The sequence below is a fragment of the Pteronotus mesoamericanus genome, unplaced genomic scaffold, assembly GCF_021234165.1.
Source record: "Pteronotus mesoamericanus isolate MK-2021 breed Mesoamerican mustached bat unplaced genomic scaffold, CSHL_Meso_final contig_752, whole genome shotgun sequence".
NCBI classification, from domain to species: domain Eukaryota; kingdom Metazoa; phylum Chordata; class Mammalia; order Chiroptera; family Mormoopidae; genus Pteronotus; species Pteronotus mesoamericanus.
Genome location: NW_026555251.1, coordinates 777,578 through 800,700, shown reverse-complemented (window position 1 = coordinate 800,700; position 23,123 = coordinate 777,578). Strand labels below are relative to the sequence as shown.

Sequence of the window (23,123 nt, the reverse complement as noted above, 5' to 3'; positions counted from 1 at the left end):
CGCTGTGCCTGACTCCACCCGGCGGACCCCAAGGGACGCTGACACCGGAGGTCCGAACAGGAGACAGAAGGAAGGCAAGGTGTGCGCCTAAGGGAACAACCCACTCCCTCCTCGCAGGAGCACATCGCAGGCGCGCGTCCGCCAGCCCTCGGTCCTGGGCTTGCTTTGCACAGACACGGAATCAGAGCTGGGACCTAGACTGTGAACCGGGTGCCCTGGTGACCTCTGTGCCCGTGCCCAAGGAAGAAAGAGGGTTCCAAAACGGCTAAGGTTGCGGATCCTAACTTCAGGCTTCAGAAAATGTCGTGTGTGAGTGTGGGGCTGAAATTGCGCCTTCTCAGGGCAGGGAAACCCAACGCCTCTAACTCTGGAGACCCGCGTGGGGCCCTGGATGAGGCCCCGGGAGCCGCTCACACGTCCTCACGGACGTCCACGTGCCCGCGGTGAGAGACGCCGGGCTTCTTGCGGCCCCAGAGACAGCAGAGCCGGGCTCCTGGGTACCAAGGAAAGCCAGCAGCATCACTCTGTGGCAACGCCACTCGGGGTGCACCGGGGAACCAGTGGGGGCCCCTCCCGCTCTGCGCGCCCTCCATCCCGGCCTCCCCGGACTCAGCCACGGGCATAAAAGTAGACAGTGGGAGGGTGGGACACAGGCACGGGTGGGGTCTACGGAAAGAGCAGAAGGGCTGTCACAGCTCTAAGTCAATCACAGCAAGGCCTCCACACGGACGAAGCAGCACCCTCTACCCCCAGAGAACTGACCTGCGACGCCCAGGCTGAAGGTGACCCTCTGGCCCCCGGCCTCGCAGCTGTACTCCCCGCCGTCCGCCTTCCCCGCCTGCGGCAGCACCAGCCGCCGGGTGCAGCCCGCGGCCTCCACGCGCACCTTCGGGCTCCCGCTCAGCTTCTTGCCGTCCTTGTACCACGTCACCTGCGTCTCGGCCTGGGCCACCTCGCAGCTCAGCGTCGCCATGGCCCCCGCCACGGCCTGCACGGGACTGCGTGCCGGCTGCTCCTTGGCGAACACCGCCGCGGGCTCTGGGGACAGGGAGGGACGCACGGGGTCAGAGCCTTCCTCCAGGTCAGGAGCACGGCACGGGGAAAGGGGCACTGAGCAGGGGGCGGGGAGGCTGGACACCCCTCGGGGCTCTGCACCCGCTGCGGGGCCTGCGAAGCCCCAGCGCCTTCTCAGCCCGGGGAGCACGTTCATCTGCACGTCGGCCGCTGTTTGTGTGGCAGTTCCAGGGGAGACATTGTGGAGGACTTCTCCCGTGTGCACCCCCTCTAGGCAAGGAACCCCACACTCTGCAGTGTGCACCCGGTCAGCGAGTGTGGTCTTTCCAGATCGTGCAGGAAGTGTTCTCTTTCCATGCAGGACAGTGCCTAGGGCGCCTCCTCCTGTTTGCTCTCTGGCTCTCCCTGTGTCGCGGCTGGCCAGCTGGAGGAGTGAACTGTAACTCCTGTGGCAGTCCCCTGCACGGTCTTAATGGCTCACAAAGTAGAGCAGCTTCAATCTTTTGGCCATTTCTGTTTGCTCTTCTGGGGTGTCCCTGTTCAAGGGTTTTGCCTGATTGTCAGTAACGTCGTCTGCGTTTTTCATATTCATTTTTAGGAGCTCATTTGCATGCTACAGCCTTTCTCTTCCACACCTGTGACGTGCCTTTGCACTCTCTTACAGTGTCTTCTAAGGAATGAAAGTTTTTCCTTATACCGGTATCATTTATGTCATCCTTGTTCCACAGTGGTTAGTGCACTTGCATTCTGTCAGAAAGCCCTTCTTACCCTGGAGTCTTTAAGGAATCAATGTCATCATCTAAGAGTTTTCTGTTGTTACCTCTTACCCTGAGGTCTCTAACCCACCTGAGTTGGGTTTGTGTACAGTGTAAGTTACCAATTTGTTTAATTTTATGAAGAAACCCTCCTTTCCCAATCTTTGCACAGGTGCTATGTACAAAAAAAAAACAACAAAAAAAAAACCCCAAACAAGTGGGAATGTGACAGAGGTCCATTCAGAGACAGGTCAGTTTCTGAGCTCCCTGTTCTGTGCCTTGGTGCGTGTCCTGGCATTGAGGCCCAGCTGCCTACATCACTGTAACTTACAGCAATTCTCGACATTGGTAAAAACAAATGTTCACGCTGAATCTGCTCATTGACTGTCAACACCTCACACCTTCCCAAAGAACATCTGTTTGTATTTGAGTTGTTAATAAATATCTGAGATTCTTCCATGGATTCTATCCATTTATTTAGACCTTCTTAATCATCTCTCAGAAGTGCTCATTAAGCCGCTCCCTGGTGGTCTAGTGGTTGGGATTGGGTCCTCCCTCTCTCTGTCTCTCTCTCTCTCAAAAGTGCTCAATAATGTCCCCCCCGCTAGGGTCACTAAGCATCTTGTATTAGATTTGGAATTAGAAACATGATACCTCTGGTACTATTGGGAATCTTTTAAAATTTCATTTCCAACTGTTCGTTGCCTGCATATAAACATAGGAGTATTTTCTGTATATTGATATTTGTAGAGTCATCTTTCTGAATGCTCCAAGTCTAATCATTTATTCTTGGAATTTTAAAATTGATAATCATGACATCTGTGAACTCTACTTTGTTTTCCCAAGTTTTATGATTTTATATACGTTTCCTCCCTCCTGTGCTAGGCAGTGTTAAACAGCAGTGAGATAGGGGCCTCCTTCTCTTGTTCCCCATCTCATAGGTGTTTTCTGTAGTACCATTTATATCTGTAACAAAGAATTCATTTATTAATAGTTGGTTCAAAATTTATGGACAAACTGATGCCAAATTTTATCAGACATTTATTCTGAATTTATGATGTTGACACTATCAAACTTTTATTCTGCATTTATTGAGAATAATCACAATATTTTTCTCTTTCAATCAGCGGGTCATGGATTATATTGATAGTCTAAAATTTTGAATATTAAACCAACATTGCATTCCTGGACTGTGACTTCTGTTGGAGTGTATGAGGTCTAGCTGGAAAAAGTCCAGCCATTGTTGATATAATGAGAAGAGTTTACACAACATCGATGTGACCTGGCGGCCAAGGAGAGTGGACTGGAAGGCGCATGTGTGAACAGTGACGACTCCACTGTACTAGTCAGTGGGGGCGGTGGACTCCATTGAGTGAGCATGTGCACTGTGTGGCCGTCACATTCAAAATGACTCGGTGAAAGACAAATACCATATGATCTCACCTATAAGTGGAATCTATTCAATAAAATAAACTAATGTACAAAATAAACCACAGATGTGGAAACATGGAGCAGACTGAAAGTGACCAGAGAGGACGGGGGAGGAGGACAATGGTGGAAAGAAGGAGAAGGGAATAAATAAAGAACATGTATGAATGACCCATGGACACGGACAACAGAGTGGGAACTGACTGTGGGAGAGGCGGGCGGGGTGGGATGGGTGGAGGAGGGCAAAGGGGGAAAAACTGAGACAACTGTAATACAGTTAACACATATTAAAAATTAAAAAAAATGAGTGAGTACAGCAACAAGTCTGCATCAAATTTTGCGTTAAGCTTGAACATTCCTCCTTGGAAACTATCTGGATGACTCAGAAGGCAGCAGCTCTGGGCAACTGGTGATCGGCAGCTTCATCGTGACCACACGCCCACTCACACATCATGTCTCGTGCAGTCTTTCCGTCACACATCAAACCACCCAGGTGGCTCAGCCACCCTACAACCCAGATTTGGCACCCTGTGACTTCTGTCTTTTCCCAAAATTAAAATCACCTTTGAAAGGGAAGAGATTTCAGATTGTTGATCAGGTTCAGAAAAATACGATGGGGCAGCTGACGGCGACTGGGAGAACTGGGTGAGGTCCCAAGGTGCCTACTTCGAAGGAGACTAAGGCATCATTGTCTTATGTACAATGTTTCTTCTATCTTCATCAAAAAATATCTCTATTTTTCATATTACATGGCTGGATATCTTCTGGACAGGCCTTATATCTTCATTTTGACAGAGTATTCAGATGACTTTGCCAATTTTGTTGAATATGCTCGTTTTGATATCCATAAGATTTTGGCCTATACTTTTACTTATCCCTACTTGCCTGGTGAGATTTTTGTATCAATGTTATGCTACCGACATGAATCAAATGACAGACTGTATCTCCTTGTTTTATTCCCTAGAACAGCAATTTTCAACCAGTGTGCCACAAGACTTTTTAAAACATGCAATACCTGACTATTTAGTCAGGGGCACTGACCTCTTTTCACTTAGATTGTCAAATTAAAAAAATGACAACAGCCAACACAATAGTAGCCAGCTGGTATGGATAAATCAAAATTACACCTATTTTTGGTCAGATCAGCAAACATATATATATATTTTGGTGTGCCACATAATGTTAGTAACTAGTTTATGTGTGCCATGAGATGACAACGGTTGACAATTGCTGCTCTAGAAGAATCTTCATGAAAATATAATAATTTTTTTCCAGAATATTTGATATAATAAATCAGTAGAGCCACTGGAGTAAAATCTTCCTCTATGGAAAGATTTTTCACTACTAGTGTCATTTATTTAAAAGTCAGAGGACTATTTGCCCTGGCTGGAGTTGTTCAGTGGGTTGTGCGCCGGCCTGCAAACCAAAGCGTCGCTGGTTCGATTCCCAGTCAGGACACAGGCCTGGGTTGTGGGCCGGGTCCCCAGTAGAGGGTGCAGTGCACGAGAGGCAACCACACATGGATGTCTCTGTCCCTTTTTTTCTCCCATCCTTTCTCTAAAAATAAATAAATAAAATCTAAAAAAAGTAAAAAATAAAAGTCATAGGACTATTTGAGTTTTCTCATTCTTTTGTCACTTTTTCATACACTTTTCTAACAGTTCAACAATTTGTCAAAAATTTTCAAAATTATTGCCATAAAATAACTTGTCATGTTCTCTTTAAAAACATTTTAGAAAGATACATAATTTTGGTATTTGCACACACTCGCACTTCATTATATACTGATACACAACCACGCAGTTCTGCACTGGCACTCAGGAGTCACTCTGGTACGACACCCAAGCCCTCTCATGTTGAGACCTCCATAACGAAAGGAAATAAATTTAGCCCTCAGGTGTCTCCTGAACCAGCAGCGGGGCACAGACATGCCTTGATCACTAGCGGATGATGTGACACAAATGAAGCTATCACAGGCAGCAGCTGTCACAGTGGGGACTAATCTTTAACAACTGTGTAGCTTAAGCTCCTTATCCCCCTGTTCCTTGTCTAAATTTATAAATCAAACTCCAAAGGGAATTGTGACACAGAACGGTTTTACGGGGGACAAAAAGAAAATAAGATTCGCTTCAAAAAGAAAACTCCCAACATCATGTGTGCGCACCCCTGACACATATCTACAAATCCGCTGGTTTTTATTTACTTGGCACAGATACTGCAAGGAAACTTCTAGATTTTGCTACATTTGGTGCACAGATAACTTCCACATCAACGTTCAAGGGCGAAAAAGTGTCCCAGAACACCTAGACCATTGATAATCCAAAGTTTAGTTGGGATACTTCCAAGTATATCATATGGCTGAAATTTCCCTACATACTCTATATGAGAAATTTGAATGTCTAGCCCTGGCAAGAACCCCATGTGGTGCTAAGAAAGGGCATTGGGGAGCACAGCCACAGCAGAAATAAATGAAATAGAGACTGAAAAAATAGAAATCAACAATGACTCTAAGACCGGGTTCTTTTAAAAGAAAAACAAAATAAATTAACCTTTAGGCACACACATCAAAAAAAACAAAGAAGGCCCAAATAAATAAAATCAGAAATGACAGATGAGTGACAACCGACACCATAGAGATAAAAAGGATTATGAGACGCTACTATAAAAAATTATATGCCAACGAATTGAAAATCTAGAATATAATGACGAATTCCTAGACTGAATGAAGAAGCAGCAAAAAATCTGAACAAACTCATTAGTAGTGACAAAACTGATCAATAATCAAAAAACTCCACGCAAACAGGGCCAGATGGCTTCACAGATGAATTCTTTCAAACATTTAATAGAGAATTAATACGTACACATCTCAAACTATTCCCAAAAATTGAAGCCGAGGTAAAGCTTCCAAACTTATTCTATGAGGTCACCATCACCACTATAGCAAACCAAACAACAAACTACAGAGAAAAAAAATTAGCCCTGGCCAGGGAGCTCAGTTGGTTAGAGCGCTTGTCCCAATATGCCAGAAAAGAAAATGACAGACCAACATCTCTGATCAACATAGATGAAAACAATGCTCAACAAATTATTATCAAACTGAATGAAATAATACGTTAAAAAAGATGACACACCACAATCAGTGGCATTTATTCCAGAGATGAAGGGTGATGGTTCAATATCTGCAAATCAATTAACATTATACACCACATAAACAAAATGAAAGATATAATCATATGGTCAAGTCAACAGATGAAGAAAAAGCATTTGATAAAATCCCTCACCCATTTATGACAAAAACTCTCAGCAAAGTGGGAAGACAGGGTACATACCACAACATAATAAAGGCCATATATGACAAACCCACTGCCAGCATCATACTCAATGGGAAAAAGCTGAAAGTTTTTCCTCTAAAATCAGAAAAATAAAAGGATGGACACTCTCACCATGCTTATACAACATTGTACTGGAAGCCCAAGCCAGAGCAATTAGGAAAGAAAAAGAAATAAAAGGCATCCAAATTGGAAAGAGAGAATTAAAATTGCCTCATTTTGAGATAACATAATACTTTATATACAGAACCCTAAAAAATTCACTAAAATCGATTGCAACGAGTAAATGAATTCAGCAAAGTAACAGGATACAAAATTGATATATAGAAATATGTACCCTTTCTATACACTAATAATAAACAATTAGGATGAGAAATTAAGAAACTATACCATTATAATTTAATCAACAAAATACCTAGGAATAAATGTAATAAAAAACGTAGAAGACCTGTGCCTACAAAACTATAAGGCATTAAAGAAAAAATGAAGGATACAAATAAATGAAGGACACACCATGTCCATGGCTAGAAAGCATTAACATTGTTCAAATGTCCATAACCCAAAGAAATATGTACATTAAATACACTCTGTATCAGAAAACCAATGACTTTTTTTTTAAACTAGAAGAAATAATTCTAAAATTTATATAGAACCACAAAAGACACCAAATAGCCTCAGTAATAAGGACAAGGAAAACCAAAGTTTGAGGTATTATGCTACCTGATATCAAACTATACTACAAGCCTATGTAAGTCAAAACAGCATGGTACTGGCATAAAACAGACTCACAGATCAGTGGAATAGAATAGAGAGCCCAGAAATAAACCCTCACCTCTACAGTCAATTAAGCTATGATAAAGGAAGGAAGAAGATACAATGGGGTCCGGACAATCTATTTGATGAATGGTGTTGGGAAAATGTGACAGATGTATGCCAAAAAATGAAACTACACCATTATCTTATACAACACACAAGAATAGATTCAAAGTAGATTACAGACTTGCATATAACCTGAAACCATAAAACTCTGAGAGAAAACACAGGCAGAAAACACTGTCACATGGTTCTTAGTAATATTTTTCTCATATATGTCCTGGGTAAAGAGCAACAAAAGAAAATATAACAAATGGGACTAAAACAACTGAAAAGTATTTTTCCACAGTGAGAGAAACCATTAAAAAAAATGAAAAGCCAACCTAGTAAATGGGGGAAGATATTTCCAAGTAACACATCCAATAACAGATTAATACACAAAGTATATAAAACGTGTACAACTTAAAGCCAAAAACACCGAAAGAATCCAATTTACAAATGGGCAGCGGATCTAAATAGATGCTTCTCCAAAAACGACATACATTTCATACAGATGGCAAGCAGGCAAACAAAGAGATGCTCAGAATCACTAATCATTAGAAAATGCAGGTAATAACCACAATGAGCTCTCACCTCACACCTGTCAGAATGGCCAGCGTTGATGAATCAACAAACAAGTGCTGGCGAGGCTGTGGAGAAAAGGGACCCATCGTGCACTGCTGGTTGCAACGCAGACTGGGGCAGCCACTGTGGAAAGCACTGTGGATGACCCCCAAAGAATTACAAATAGAACTGAAATATGGCCCAGCAATCCAATTTATAAGTGCTTATATGAAATAAACATTCAGTAGGATATATGCATCCCGACGTTTATGACGGAATTATTAACAATAGCTGAGATATGGAAGCAACCTAAGTGCAAATCAAGAGATGAGTAGATAAAGAAGACGTGGTACAATGGATAAAGAGTAATTAAAAAATTAAATATATAATGTAATAAATTGTAAATTATACTTCCAATGTATAAAACTATACAGTGGAATATTACTGGGCCATTAAAATTTAAACCTTGCCATTTACAAACACATGGACGGTCCTAGAGACTACAAGCTGAGTGAAGTAAGTCAGAGAGAGACAAAAGGCATCTGGAATCACTCACATGTGGAATCTAAGAAACAACACAAGTAATCAAAAAAAAAAAACCAAGCAGATACAAACTCACACATACAGAGAATAACCCGATGACGCCAGACAGGAGGGGCTGAAAGCATGAATGCGAAGGGGAAGGGGCGAGGAAGAGCTAACTTCCTGTTAGAATATAAGCCTCTGGGATTACTGCACGGCCTACGCAACGTAGTCACGAGTATCTTAATCAATATGCAAAGTGCGACTTAACTATGGCACTTCCGTCGCTATGCGAGGTGTATCAGTGTTCTATCACTATGCTGCAAACCTGATTAATATGACATTGTGTGTAACTACAATGATGAGTAACTTAAGCAGAAGCACAGCTACATAACCCATGTCGGAGATGCCTAGTCCACCTCACAGAACAAGCACCCGACACAGCCACAGTCCTGGACCCGGAAATGACAAGGGTCCCAAGGAGGCCGTCAGAACGCACTGCTCTGCTCTAGCACAAGGACACACGACAGGTGTCTACAGGAAAGCCCTCCCCCTTCCATGCGCCCAACGTCCTCTGCCCTCACTTGGCCAAAGTGGGTACCAGCTCTAATGAGAGAGCCCCAGGGTCTATGTCCGAGAACATACCCAACTCCCCATCTCCGAACAAGACAGAGCGAGCACCGCAAAGACTTACCTGCGACGTCCAGGCTGAAGGTGACCCTCTGGCCCCCGGCCTCGCAGCTGTACTCCCCGCCGTCCGCCTTCCCCGCCTGCGGCAGCACCAGCCGTCGGGTGCAGCCCGCGGCCTCCACGCGCACCTTCGAGCTCCCGCTCAGCTTCTTGCCGTCCTTGTACCACGTCACCTGCGTCTCGGCCTGGGCCACCTCGCAGCTCAGCGTCGCCATGGCCCCCGCCACGGCCTGCACGGGACTGCGTGCCGGCTGCTCCTTGGCGAACACCGCCGCGGGCTCTGGGGACAGGGAGGGACGCACGGGGTCAGAGCCTTCCTCCAGGTCAGGAGCACGGCACGGGGAAAGGGGCACTGAGCAGGGGGCGGGGAGGCTGGACACCCCTCGGGGCTCTGCACCCGCTGCGGGGCCTGCGAAGCCCCAGCGCCTTCTCAGCCCGGGGAGCACGTTCATCTGCATGTCGGCCGCTGCCCCGTGCAGGGGCGCGGCGTGCCTACGCCCTACAAATCATGCCCAATCACAGCGGTCACGCGCTGGCACGTGGGAGTCGATGTGCGACCACGGCCAACCCTTATCCGAGGTTAAACGCCCCTCTGAAAAGGAAAACACAGTTTGGGACGGACACGCGCGAGTCGCTGGGAAACGCTGTGAAATAAACCCTGTCTCTACAGTCGGGGCTCTCACTACAGGGACTGGTCTTCAACAGAGCGTGCAGTGCGGGCCAGCTGCCTTAGTCCAGTCCACGTCCAACCGTACACGTCATCTCCTGGGGATTCCAGCCCAGGAGATGAAGGGAAACAGGAGGCAAGACGAGACCAAGGTGCACTTCAGAAAGAGAATTCCAGACCCCTAGGTGTACGGCCCTCACACACACGCGCCAATCCTCTCGTCTTTGTTTGCTTTGCCGAGACGCGGCAAGAGTTCATGCATCTAGAATTTTGCAACATGCGAGTGTACAGTCACTTCTACATCCACGTGCAAGAAGTCTCCCAAACTACTAAAATCTGCGAACCCACTGTCCAGTCTTGAGGTACATCCAAGTACGATTGGGTGGCAGGAGCCACCCCTTATCCTAGAGCGAACAGCACACGTTGCTGGCTGTGGGCATCCCCAGACATGGAGAGGTGGGCATTCACACAGCACAGCTGAGACACGCCTGGTCCACCTCCAACTCCGAGTCAACGGTAGAGCCAGGGGCCCAGACACCGAGCTTCCCCGGGCAGGCTCGCGTCAGGGACTGGGAACTATGGCTGAGCAGCACTGGGTGGGGCCCAAGCCAGGTTGTACAGGAACGCCTGTCCCTCTGCTCACGCTCTGCCCGTCCAGCCTCCTCTGGCCCGGCCACGGGTGTGGAGTGGAAGGTGGAGGGCGGAGCCTCAGAGAGAGAGGACCAGGGCCAAGAGCACTGGAGTGCATCGGGCTGCTGTCATTACCCACACACAAGGCTGCGAGAGTGCCACCGAAGAACTGACCTGTGACGCCCAGGCTGAAGGTGACCCTCTGGCCCCCGGCCTCGCAGCTGTACTCCCCGCCGTCCGCCTTCCCCGCCTGCGGCAGCACCAGCCGCCGGGTGCAGCCCGCGGCCTCCACGCGCACCTTCGAGCTCCCGCTCAGCTTCTTGCCGTCCTTGTACCACGTCACCTGCGTCTCGGCCTGGGCCACCTCGCAGCTCAGCGTCGCCATGGCCCCCGCCACGGCCTGCACGGGACTGCGTGCCGGCTGCTCCTTGGCGAACACCGCCGCGGGCTCTGGGGACAGGGAGGGACGCACAGGTAGAGACACAATGCTGAGACCAGATTCTGACTCAGGCACCAATGCCTCATCGTTCAGTCAATTTTCTCCTGGGAGCCACGCGCCAGGTGGGGCGATAGGGCCTCGTGGTGTTAGAGCTGTGTTTACACACGTATGTCTGCTGTCACAGAACCTCAAGTGCACTTTTCAGAGGCTCCTGGCCAGGAGCGACCCTAAGACTGGAGGAAGGACCCAGGCTGTTCCAGCGCCTGCACTGCCAGGTGCTGGCTTCCCCACAGGACAGTTGGCTCTTGCGGGCGGGGGCTCCGTCACCCTTGTATGCACAGAGCCTGCCACGTGGCATGTCATCCACAAAGTCACCTCCCTACATTTCTCTAGGTACGCCTTGCATGTAAAGAGCATGAATTCGTTTGTACAGCCTACTGAAGTGCAAGCCTACTTCTCCCCGTGCACCCCGTACAGCGTTTCCAGCTCCTCGTCTGCTGGCGACCTCCCCCACCCCCAAAAGGAAGCGCCGTCCTGCCCTCTGTCACCAACAGCCGCTGTGGCCTGTTCCTGGCCCTCGCATGGATGGGTCACATTATGTGTCCCGTGGACCGGCTTCCTTCCACTCAGCATACTGCCTGGGAGCTCTATCGTGCCGCTCCACGGAGCGATGCTCTGCGCCCTTGCCGGCGTGGTCAGGCTTCTGCTGCATCCCACCACCGTTTATTTTTCCTCTCCCTCCTCTGGTTCATTGGGGTTGATTCCAATTCGGGGATACAAGGAGTTAAGCTGCTATGAATACTATGGTATTCATCTCTGGGCTCACTTGGGCGGGGACATAGGAAGGCCTGCATTTGGGCTTTAGCACATTTTTCTAAGGAGTTTCTAGAATCGTTGTACTAATCCACACTCCCACCACCGTGTTTGAGAGCTCCAATTCTACATCCTTGCCACGCTGGACATCGTCAATTTTCAGGTGTATATGTTCCATTAAACTCAATGGAATACATGTAGGATCTCAGGGGTTCATGCTCTAGGTTCATGCATTCGTTCGTCCACCCGTTTGATCACTGACCCAGATCGAACCAGTGGATGGCCCATAGGGTGCAGGCGCTGTGGCGGGGGGGTGCTATGGTGACCCGCACAGCCTCCGGTCCACAGGCCTGCCTTCTAATGCGACGACAGAGACAAACACACATAACCCATGACAGCACTGGCATAGTGCTGTGCTGAGTGCCGTGATGAAAGAAAACAGGCGGCGGGCTCAAGAAAAGGGTCGGACTGGTGACTTGCATGTGACGGTCAGAGCGGACCTCAGTTAGGAGGGACATCTAGGGGCACTGCTAAGCGATCAAAGGGCTGCTGTCCCGATTAGACCTTGGAGGAGACAGTCTAATGGCGGTGAGAGTAGGGCCAGAGTTCTCCTGCCCGGGCAGGGGTGAAGCGAGCGAGGAGGGCAAAAGGCAGCTGCTCAGAGATGGGGCCACATGGCCACCTGCTTTCCCCTTATGGCGCTTCTGCCTCGAGGAGTGGAGTGGCGATGGAAACCCAGCCACGCAGTTGCTACTAAGGCACAGGAAAACCAGCCAAGCTGTGGCCATCTTGTGTAGACAGCGCGATGAAATTAGAGATGGAGGAGCCAAGTCCCAGACAGAGGAGACCACGCAGCACTGCTCCCCACATTCGGCCGCGCTCACCTCAAGCGATCAGATGCGTTCCAAGGCTGCCGGGGGTGGCAGACTAAAGAGCCAAGCAGAAAATCTCTGTCGGCGGGTGTAGAATTTTAGCATCTTGCATAACCGGGGAGACAAACATTAGAGTTGAGTGTCTGGGGCAAAGGGACCCCCAGACGCACCCCCAGTCTCTGCGGAAATCCTCCGAGGAAGATGACCAGGACAGGGGGAAACCTAACACAGATGACCCTGGACAAAACTGCACTGCAGCCTTGAGTCAGCACGATAGCGAAGGGACTGAAGTGCTTACTCATCCTCTCCCTGCCCAGCAAAGGGGAGAGAGGTCCTCCGTATGCAATGAGATAACAGCGTCCAATTTAACACATTTTCTCGCTCAGTGTCTGGCAGTCAGTCGAAAACCCACCGGCATGGCAAGGAGAGGCGTAAAAAGAAATACAAGAGGAGAATGCAATATCAGATGTTGGTTTTGATGGTTATCAGACATGACACAGCTGTAATATTTTTTTTTAATGAAAGAAAAATGGATCAAATGTGAGAATTTTACTACGGAGTGTAAAATACATAAGACATTTATGAAGTGAAAATCATAGAACTGGAAAATAAAATAAGTGAAACACAATGAAGTTGGGTTTGACAGCTGATCAGATAGAGCAGAACAGAAGGCAGAACATCGGAAGACAGGCTAAAAGACGCTATCTGTGATAAAGCAGAGGGAATAAAAAATTAAGAGGAAAAGAGAAGGTGAGATGCATATCAGGTAGGTGATAACTCATAGTATACGTCTGATGAAAGACATAAACCCACAGGCTCACGATGCTCTACCACCCCTGTATGCGTACAAAGAAAACTACACCTGGTGAAAGCAAAACTGCTTAAATCAAAACCAAAAGTAAATCTTAAAAGCAATAGGACAAAACAAAAGCCGTAACTCTCGACGGAATATAAGAAACCTAAAGATGATGTGTCAAAAGAAAACGCAGAGATCCAAGATGGCGGCAAAGTGGAAGTTACATTCACCGACTCCCAGGAAAAAAACTAGAAAAACCACCAAAATCAGAAAAATAACCAGAAGAAACAGCTGAAGACTAGCTGAACAGAAGTCTAATAACCAAGGATTTAAAGAAGAGTCCACTTCAAGACTGATGGGAAGGGCAGAGGCACAGAAAGGGTTGGCCCCACTTCCATAGGCAGTGGCTGAAATCTGGAGGGATATGTCAGCTTCAAAGATTTCCACTGAGGAGTGTGCCGTCTCAACCCCGCACTGGGCTCCCCAACCCAAAGCACCAACGGCCGGGAAGAGGCACCCGCATAGCGTCTGGCTGTGAAAATCACAGAAATTCTGTCTGCCAGGGAGAAACAGGAGCCTGATGGAGACACAGGCGCACTCTCAAAAGGCCAGTGCACAGGGCCTCATTCACAGCTACTCGTCCTGGGCTCCCGGGAAGGAAGGGCAGAGTGACGAGAGTTGTGTGAGGAAAGGCTGACTGGGATGTGTGGCTCTGGGGACAGGCTGAAGGGAGAGACGCAGGGTCCCCTGTGCTGAGCGCCTTTCCCACACCACAGAGGCCATCTTGCTTGGGTGGAGAACTGCCCTGCAGCCTGGGGAGGCAACAGCCCCGCGTCTGGACTCCCTGGTGCCCCACCCTGCAGCCCTAACGCGTGCAGAGGAGTCAGCTGCCTGGGCCTGGGGCGCAGAGGTCTGGGCAGACGCAGGGGTGTCCGTGACTGAGTCGTGTGGCACAGGGGCGGGGGCCACTGCCCCAGCTTCCCAGGAGCCTGGCCGCCCTTCTCCCTCACAGAAGATCCACTAGACCCTCCCTCTGGATCTGGAAGGCCCACCCAGCCAAGCTCAGGCTCCTCAAGAGTCCTGGGAAAAATCCAGATGAGCCTGTGACGTGCCACACAGGGGACAAAGGTCACTCCCCCCAACTTCACCCAAGCCTGACCAGTGCCTGCAGTGATGGGAGATCCAATAGCCCCATCCTCCTGGCTTTCAGCAGCTCTGTTCTACTCAGCTCAAGCTGCCAGCAGATTCTGGGTCAGACTGAGCAGTATGGCTCTAGGACAGGGCGTTTTCCCATTACAAGCCCAAGAGTTGCAGACCTCTCCCTTTGCACAGCCAGATCTTGGTCTGTCTGGGCCTGATAAACCCTGCTGCCCTCTCCCTGACAAACCCCTGAGACCTCATCCCACCACAAAGGTCTGTGGGCACCCAGCAGGTGGCACTTAGGCTTAGAACACCCTGGGACTTCTGCCAAGTGGCCTCAGACCCATCCTTGGCATCAAGTTTGAACCTATATCAATCTGGTGATCACCACTCATCCCTACCTGGTGACTCACTGAGAACATACCTCATGCAACTTAAGTCCCACCACAGGCTCTTTCAGTGACTGAGACTACAGGTATCCAGCAAACATGGGCAGGTGGAGGCAGGTCTCAGGTGCCTTTGGCCTTTTGCTGACCTGTTTCCATGCTCCTTGCTGGTAGAATCTGGCCTTGGTGCGCAGCTTGGTCCTTCCCATGGACGCCAGATTGCCAAGCTCAGGTAGCCACAAACTGTGGATCAGTTTATAGCTCCAAACAGGTTGCCCATGGACCAACACAGGCAGCATCTGACATTGGTCTGCACCAGAGTCCTCCCAAGAGGATCCAGCACCAACACACTCGGTGGTGAGATCCAAACAACATCAAACAGGGACTCAATTACCTTCACAAACAGCACGTCTAAAGGGAGCTCTCAGCAGGCACCAGGCCCTGCGGAAGTGAACTCCACCTCGTGTGGTCACGACCTGCACAGCAACTCACACACTGTAGTCGTGGACAATCCTCACACTCAGCCGACCTGAGGGTTGGCCCCACGTACAAATGGGCCAGTGGCCATCAAGACTCAATTACCACGGGAGGGCTCACAAACCCACACAGGGGACACTCCTGGAGCACCCAGTTCAGGTGATCAAGGAGAATGCGCCACTGGGTCCCACAGGACACCTACTACATTAGGCCACCCTACCAAGACTGGGCAACATTGCAGATCTAACTAATCCATAGAAACAAATGCAAAGAGGCAGCCAAAATGGGGAGGGAAGAAACCTGCTCCAAATGAAAGTACGGGAGAAATCCCCAGAAAAAGCCTAAATGAAATCGAGGCAAGCAATTTACCAGATATAGTTTTCAAAAAAGTAATTATAAAGATGCTTAAAGAACTTAGTGAGAATTTCAACGGCATGAAAAGGGACATAACACCATTAAAAATAACAGTCAAAAATGAACACTACAACATTGAAATGAAGAGTGAAGCAGAAAAAATGAACTCTAGGTTAGATGAAGCAGTGGATTGATCAGCGATTTGGAAATCAAGGTAGCAGAAAACACCCATCAAAGCAGCAAAAAGAAAAAGGAACTCTAAAAAATGAGGATAGTTTTAAAAAAACTATGTAACAAAATGAAGTGCAACATCTGTACCATATGGATACCAGGAGACAATAGAGAGCAAGGCACTGAGGATCTATTTGAAGAAATAGTAACTGTAAATTTCCTTAATCTGATGAAGGAAAAAGACATCCAAGTGCAGGAATCACAGAGAGTCCTAAACTAGATGAAACCAAAAAGACTCCCACCAAGACACATCATAATTAAAATGGCAACAGTTAAAGACAAAGAGAGAATCTTTTGAAAATTATTTATTCATTTATTTTTACTGATACGAGACAGAGAGAGAAACATCAATTTGTTGTTCCAGTAAGTTATGCATTCACTGGTTGATACCTGTATGTGCCTTGACCAGGAATCAAACCAACAACCTTGAACTATCTGGATAATGCTTTAACCAGCTCAGTTTAGCTACCTGGCCAAGGCCAAAACAGAAAATCTAAAAAGCAGCAAAAGAAAGACAGTCACTTACTTAAAAGAAAGCTTCCATAAGACGGTCAGTTGATTTCTCAACAGAAACGTTTCAGGTCAGGAGGGACTGGCATACAATATTCAGAGTGATGAAAATCAAGGAACTACAACCAGAACCACTCTACCTATCAAGGCTATCATTCAAAATTGAGGGTGAACTAAAGAGCTTCCCAGGCAAGAAAAAGGTAAAGGAGTTCAATACCACCAAACCAGTATTAAAAGAAATGCTACCTTGTCTGGGAAGCACTTTATCTGCCCTTCAATTCTAACTGATAGCTTTGTTAGGTAGAGCAATCTTGGCTGTACAGTCCTGCTTTTCATGACTTTCAATATTTCTTGCCAATCCATTATAGCCTGCAAAGTTTCTTCTTAGAAATCAGCTAACAGTCTTATGCGGACTCCTTTGTAGGTAACTACCTGCTTTTCTCTTGCTGCTTTTAAGAATCTCTCCTTATCTTTAACCTTTGACATTTTAATTATGATATGTCTTAGTGTGGTCCTCTTTGGGTCCAACTTGTTTGGGACTCTATGCACTTCCTGGGCTTGTATATCTATTTTCTTCACCAAATTAGAGAAATTTTCTTTCATTATTTTTCAAATAAGTTTTCAATTTATTGCTCTTCCTGTTCTACCTCTGGCATACCTATGATTTGGATTTTGGTACATTTGAAGACATCTCAGATGCTCTTTAAATTATCCTCAGTTTTTAAAATTATTTTTTCTTCTTGCTGTTTGAGTTGAATGCTTATTTCTTTCTTATGTTCTAAATCATTGATTTGAATCTCGGCTTCCTCCGCTCCACAGTTGGTTCCCTGTAGATTTTTATTTAACTAAAGGTGTTCATGATCATCAAGCCATTATTACATGAAATGTTAAAGGGACTTAACTAAGAAAAAGAAAATCAAAACTATGAACATTAAAATGACAACAAATTTACAATTGTCAACAACTGAATCTAAAAAACAAACTAAGCAGACAACTGGAACAGGAACAGAATTGTAGTTGTGGAGATAATTAAGAGGGTAATCAGTTAGGAGGGGTAAAGGGGAGAATGAGGGAAAAGGTGCAGGGATTAAGAAGCATAACTGGTGGGTACAAAACAGACAGGGGGACGTTAAGAATAGTATAGGAAATGGAGTAGCTAAAGAACTTATATGCAGGACCCACAGACATCAACTAAGGGTAGGGGGATTGCTAGAGGAAGTGGGGGTATTGGGCAGAGGGTGGCAAAGGGGGAAATTAGGACAACTGTAATAGCACAATAAATAAAATATATTTTTTAAAAAGGTGGAACCACAAATGACCCTGAATAGCTGCAGCAATTTTGAGAAAGAGGAACAAAGTAGGAAGGATCACAATACCTGACATCAAACTATATTACAAGGTCACTGTAATCAAAACAGTCTGGTACTGGCATAAGAACAGACACGTAGATCAGAACAGAGCCCAGAAATAAACCCATGTCTCTATGGTCAATTAATATTAGACAAAGGAGGCAGAAGCTTAAAATAGAGTAAAAATAGCCTCTTCAGCAAATGATGTTGAGAGATCTGGATAGCTACATGAAAAAAATGAAATTTAACCACCAACTTACACCATACACAAAAATAAACTCAAGATGGATAAAAGACTTAAATATAAGTCGCAACATCATAAAAGTCCTAGAGGATAAATATAGTGAAGAAACTCTCAGATATGCCACGCAGCAATATTTTCACCAATATGTCCCCTAGAACAAGGGACATAAAAGAAAGAATAAACAAATGAGACTTCATCAAAATAAGAAGCTTCTGCATGACTAAGGAACCCACCAGCAAAATGAAAAGGGAACCAACCACATGGAAAAATATATTTGCCATTGATACCTCAGACAAGGGTTTGATCTCCAAAATATATAAAGAACTCACACAACTCCACTCCAGGAAGACAAACAATCCAATTAAAAATTGGGCAAAGGACCTGAACAGACACTTCTCGAAGGAGGACATATACAAGCCCAGAGACACAGGAAAAAATAAAAATTAAAAAAATTTTAAAAATTAAAAAAGAAATATCCATGGGTGTTCTTTAAGAAGATGAAACAAAAAAATGAGAGAGAAACTTAGTTATAAAGATAAAATGCCAATAAACACACATCCATTAATAATGACTTTAAATGTAAGTGCCTTAAATGCTCCATAAAAAGACATAGTGTAGCTGAATGGATAAGAAAACAAAATACATATATACGCTGTCCACAAGAGAACCACCTCCAAATGAAAGATGCACATAGACTAAAAGTAAAGGGATGGAAAAAGATATTTCATGCAAAAGGAAATGAAAGAAAAAGAAACTGGGAGAGCAATACTTACATCAGACAAAATAAATGTTAAAACATAATCTATAAGAAGAGACAAGACACTACATAATGATAAAGGGATCAATCCAACGAGAGGATATAACTCTTATAAAGACTTATGCACCTAATGTAGGAGCATATAAATGTATAAAGCAAATACAGGTAGACATAAAGGGAAAGATCAACAGTAATACTCATAGTAGGGGATTTTAACAACCCATTAACATCAATGGATATATCTTCCAGACAGAAAATCAACAAGGAAACAGTGGCCTTAAATGAGACATTATATCCGATGGATTTAATTGATACCTTCAGGGTATTTCAACCCAAAGCAGCAAAATATACATTATTTTCAGGTGCACACAGAACATTTTTGAAGATAGACCACACTATAGGACACAAACAAATCTCAATAAATTTCACAAGATTGAAATCATGTCCAACATAATGGTATGAAAGTAGAAATCAATCACAAGGAAGTAAAACACACACACACACAAACACATGGAAGCTAAATAACATGTTACTAAGCAATGAATTGTTCAACCGTGAGATCAAGGAAGAAATTAAAAGGTACCTTAAAACAAATGACAATGAGAACACAATAACTCAAAAATCTATCCTAAGAGGGAAATTCATAGCTTCACAGGTCTATCTGAGGAAACAAGAAAGATGCCAAATAAACAATCTTACATTACACTTTAAAAACTTGAAAAAGAACAACAAAGGAAATAAAGACCAGAGCAGAAATAAATGAAATGGAGCCTATAAAAACAATACAAAAGATGAAAATAAGAGCTGGTTCTTCAAAGTAAAAACAAGATTAACAAACCTTTAACCGGACACATCAAGAAAAAAGACAGAGGACTCAAATAAATAAAATCAGAAATGGAAGAGAAGTTACAACTGGCATCACAGAAATACAAAGGATTATAAGAAAATACTATGAACAACTATATGCCAACAATATGGACACTCAGGATGAAATGGATAAATTCCTAGAAACATACAATCTTCTAAAACTGAATCAGGAAGAATCAGAAACTTTAATAAATAGATTATAACTAAGAAAATTGAAACATTAGGGGCTTCCAGCCAACTGTAGCTACACCTCACTTCCTCGCACAACCAAAAGAAGGATAACAACCAATTTAAAACAAAAATAACAAGCAGGACTGCCAAAAATCAAACTGTATGGAAGTTCAACAACCTAGGAGTAAAAACAAAAATTCATCCAGACTGGTAGGAGGGGCAGAGATGGGCAGCCAAGAGCAGAGAGGACATGGGACAAGGCAGCAGCTGGCAGACCGGGAAGTCCCACATTCACATGCATATAAACTGGGAAGAACAACTAGGGAGCAAAACAAACCACATGACCCAGGGTTCCAGCACCAGGAAAAGAAAGTTTCAAAACCTCTGGCTGTAAAAACCATGGGGGTTGCAGCAACAGGAGAAACTGCCAGGCTCATAGGAGAGTCCATTGGAGAGACCCACAGGGTCCTAGAAAATATGCAAACTCACCCACCCGGGAATTAGCATCAAAAGGGCCCAACTCACTGGTGGGTAGTGGATGAAGTGACTGAAAGCAGGGTGAGAGCCAAGCAAGTGGCATTGTTCCCTCTCTGACCCCTCCCCCACAGACAGCACCACAATGTAGCAATGTGGGTTGCCCCACCCAGGTGAATACCTAAGGCTCCACCCCTTACAACATAACAGGTGTGCCAAGACAAAGAAATATGGCCTAAATGAGATCAAAACTCCAGAAAAAGAACTAAGCAACAAGGAGATAGCCAATCTATCAGATGCAGAGTTCAAACACTGGCAATCAGGACGCTCACAGAAGTGATTGAGTATGGCCACAAAATAAAGGAAGAAGCGAAGGCCATACAAAGTGAAATAAGGAAAAATATACAGGGAATGAACAGTGATGGGAAGGAAGCCGAGACTCAAATCAATGATTTGGAGCAGAAGGAAGAAATAAACATTCAACTGAACAGAATGAAGAATCAACAATTCAAAAAAAATGAGGAGAGGCTTAGGAACTTCTGGGACAATTTTAAACATTCCAACATCAAAATCATAGGGGTGCCAGAAAGAGAAGAGGAAAAGCAAGAAATTGAAAACTTATTTGAAAAAATAATGAAGGAAAACTTTCCAAACTTGGTGAAGAAAATAGATATACAAGTCCAGGAAGCACAGAGAGTCCCAAACAAGTTGGACCCAAAGAGGACCACACCAAGACACATTATAATTAAAATGTCAAAGTTTAAAGATAAAGAGAGATTCTTTAAAGTAGCCAGAGAAATGCAGCTAGTTACCTACAGAAGAGCTCCTATAAGACTGTCAGCTAATTTCTCAAAAGAAACTTTGCAGGCAAGAAGGGATTAGTGAGAAATAGTCATGTAATACAGGGACCTACAGCCAAGATTGCTCTAACCAGCAAAGCTATCATTTAGAATCAAAGGGCAGATAAAGAGCTTCCCAGACAAGGAAAAACTAAAGTTCTTCCTCATTACCAAGCCATTCTTATGTGAAATGTTAAAAGGACTTATTTAAGAAAACAATCATAACTATAAACAATAAAATAGCAGTAAATGCATATCTATCAACACGTGAATCAAAAACAAACTAAGCAAACAAGAGGAACAGAGACAGAATCATGGGTACAGAGAGCATTTTGATGGTTGCCAGATGGGAGAGGGGTGTGGGAAGAGGTGAGGGGATTAAGAAGCACAAATAGGTAGTTACAGAATAGCCACAGGAATGTGAAGTACAGCACAGGGAATGGAGTAGCCAAAGAACGTACATGAATGACCCCTGGACATGAACAAAGGTGGGGGACTTGCCTATGGGGGTAGGCAGTGGGGTGGAGGGGGCAGAGGGGGAAATATTGGGACAACTGTAATAGCATAATTAGTAAAACATGATTTAGAAAAAGAAGAGACACCGGAGATCTCCCTGTGCCCACGTGCCCGCACGGGAAAGGCCATGTGAGGGTGCAGCTATCTGCAAACCAGGAAGAGTCTCATCAGAAACCCGTCCTGCCAGCACCTTGGTCTTGGAAATCCAGCTTCCAGAGCTCTGAGAAAATAAATGTCTGTTGTTTAAGCCACGTGATCTGTGGTATTTTGTAACAGCAGCCTGAATGGACTAATACACTGGGTAAATAAAATAGACCATACTTCTCCTCCTTAATATTTTAATATATGTTTGATAGTTGAAAGCAAAAATTATCACAGTGTCTGAAGAGGTTTAAATGTATGTACAGATAACATAACACAAGTGATATCATAAAGGTGAGAGGGTAAAAGGACCTATATGTCAATGATTTACGTCATATTGAAAGTTTATTTCTTCAAATGCACCGTCGCCACATTTTGAGTATCCATGTGGCTCGTGGATCCCATGTAGACAGGGAAGGGACAATGGGGCACTTCCAACATCACAGGCCACTCTACGGGGCTGCACTGCATTAGAATGTGTCCACACTGTTCTTACTCAGATCAATAACTTTTGTTAGAGAATATTGACACCTTAACTTTATGGGTCATAATGTTCTATGAAAACTCCTGAAAATATGAGTGTAGGCTCTTTATATCCTTCACCACAAATAAATCTCCCTCTGCTCATTTCTTTTTCAGTTTTCTGTTTCTCATCTTCAAGAAAAAGAAAAGAAAAAGATGCTTAACATTAAGTAAATGTTATTTACTTCATTAAGTAAATGCAAACCAAAACCACAGTGAGATACCACTTCACACCCACTAAAATGGTTATTTTTTTTAAATGAACTGAAAATAACAAGTGTTGACAGGGTGTCGAGAAAACGAACCCCTTGCACGTTGCTGGTGGGAAGTAAAATGGGGTGGCTGTTGTAGAAAACAGCGCAGCAATTAAACACAAAATCACTCTATGACCCAGCACTCCTGAGAGAGTTAAAAAAATAGAATGTCACAGAAAACCTTGTGTAAGAATGTTCACAGCAGTGAAAAAGTGGGAACAACGTGGAGGTAGGTCCAAGGTGGTAGGGCAGGTGGACGCTGATCTTGCCCCTTCCCAAGAACCCATCAAATGTACACCTCTATTTAGAGGAAGTCCTCCTGAGAGACAGCTGAGGACCAGTTGAACAGCTTCTGTACAAAAAGCGCGCGAGAGGGGGGCTGCTCGAGAAGGCTGAGGAACCACGTGGAGCCTCAAGCTCCCGGGAGCTGCAGCCTCCCCCCAGGAGCAGAGGACCGAGTGAGTGCCAAGTGCCACTGTTCGTGCGTCCCCTGCATGGACACAGCAGGCGGAGCTCCATC

General features: G+C 45.3%; 1 protein-coding gene across 1 annotated transcript in view; it reads right to left on the bottom strand.

Annotated features, from left to right (window-relative positions):
- OBSCN (obscurin, cytoskeletal calmodulin and titin-interacting RhoGEF) overlaps positions 1 to 23,123 on the bottom strand; it is a 164,869-nt gene that overhangs the window by 117,308 nt on the left and 24,438 nt on the right. Inside the window, 3 exon segments of the mRNA XM_054584055.1 lie at positions 763 to 1,038; positions 9,159 to 9,434; positions 10,626 to 10,901. Coding sequence (XP_054440030.1) covers positions 763 to 1,038; positions 9,159 to 9,434; positions 10,626 to 10,901 — 828 coding nt within the window.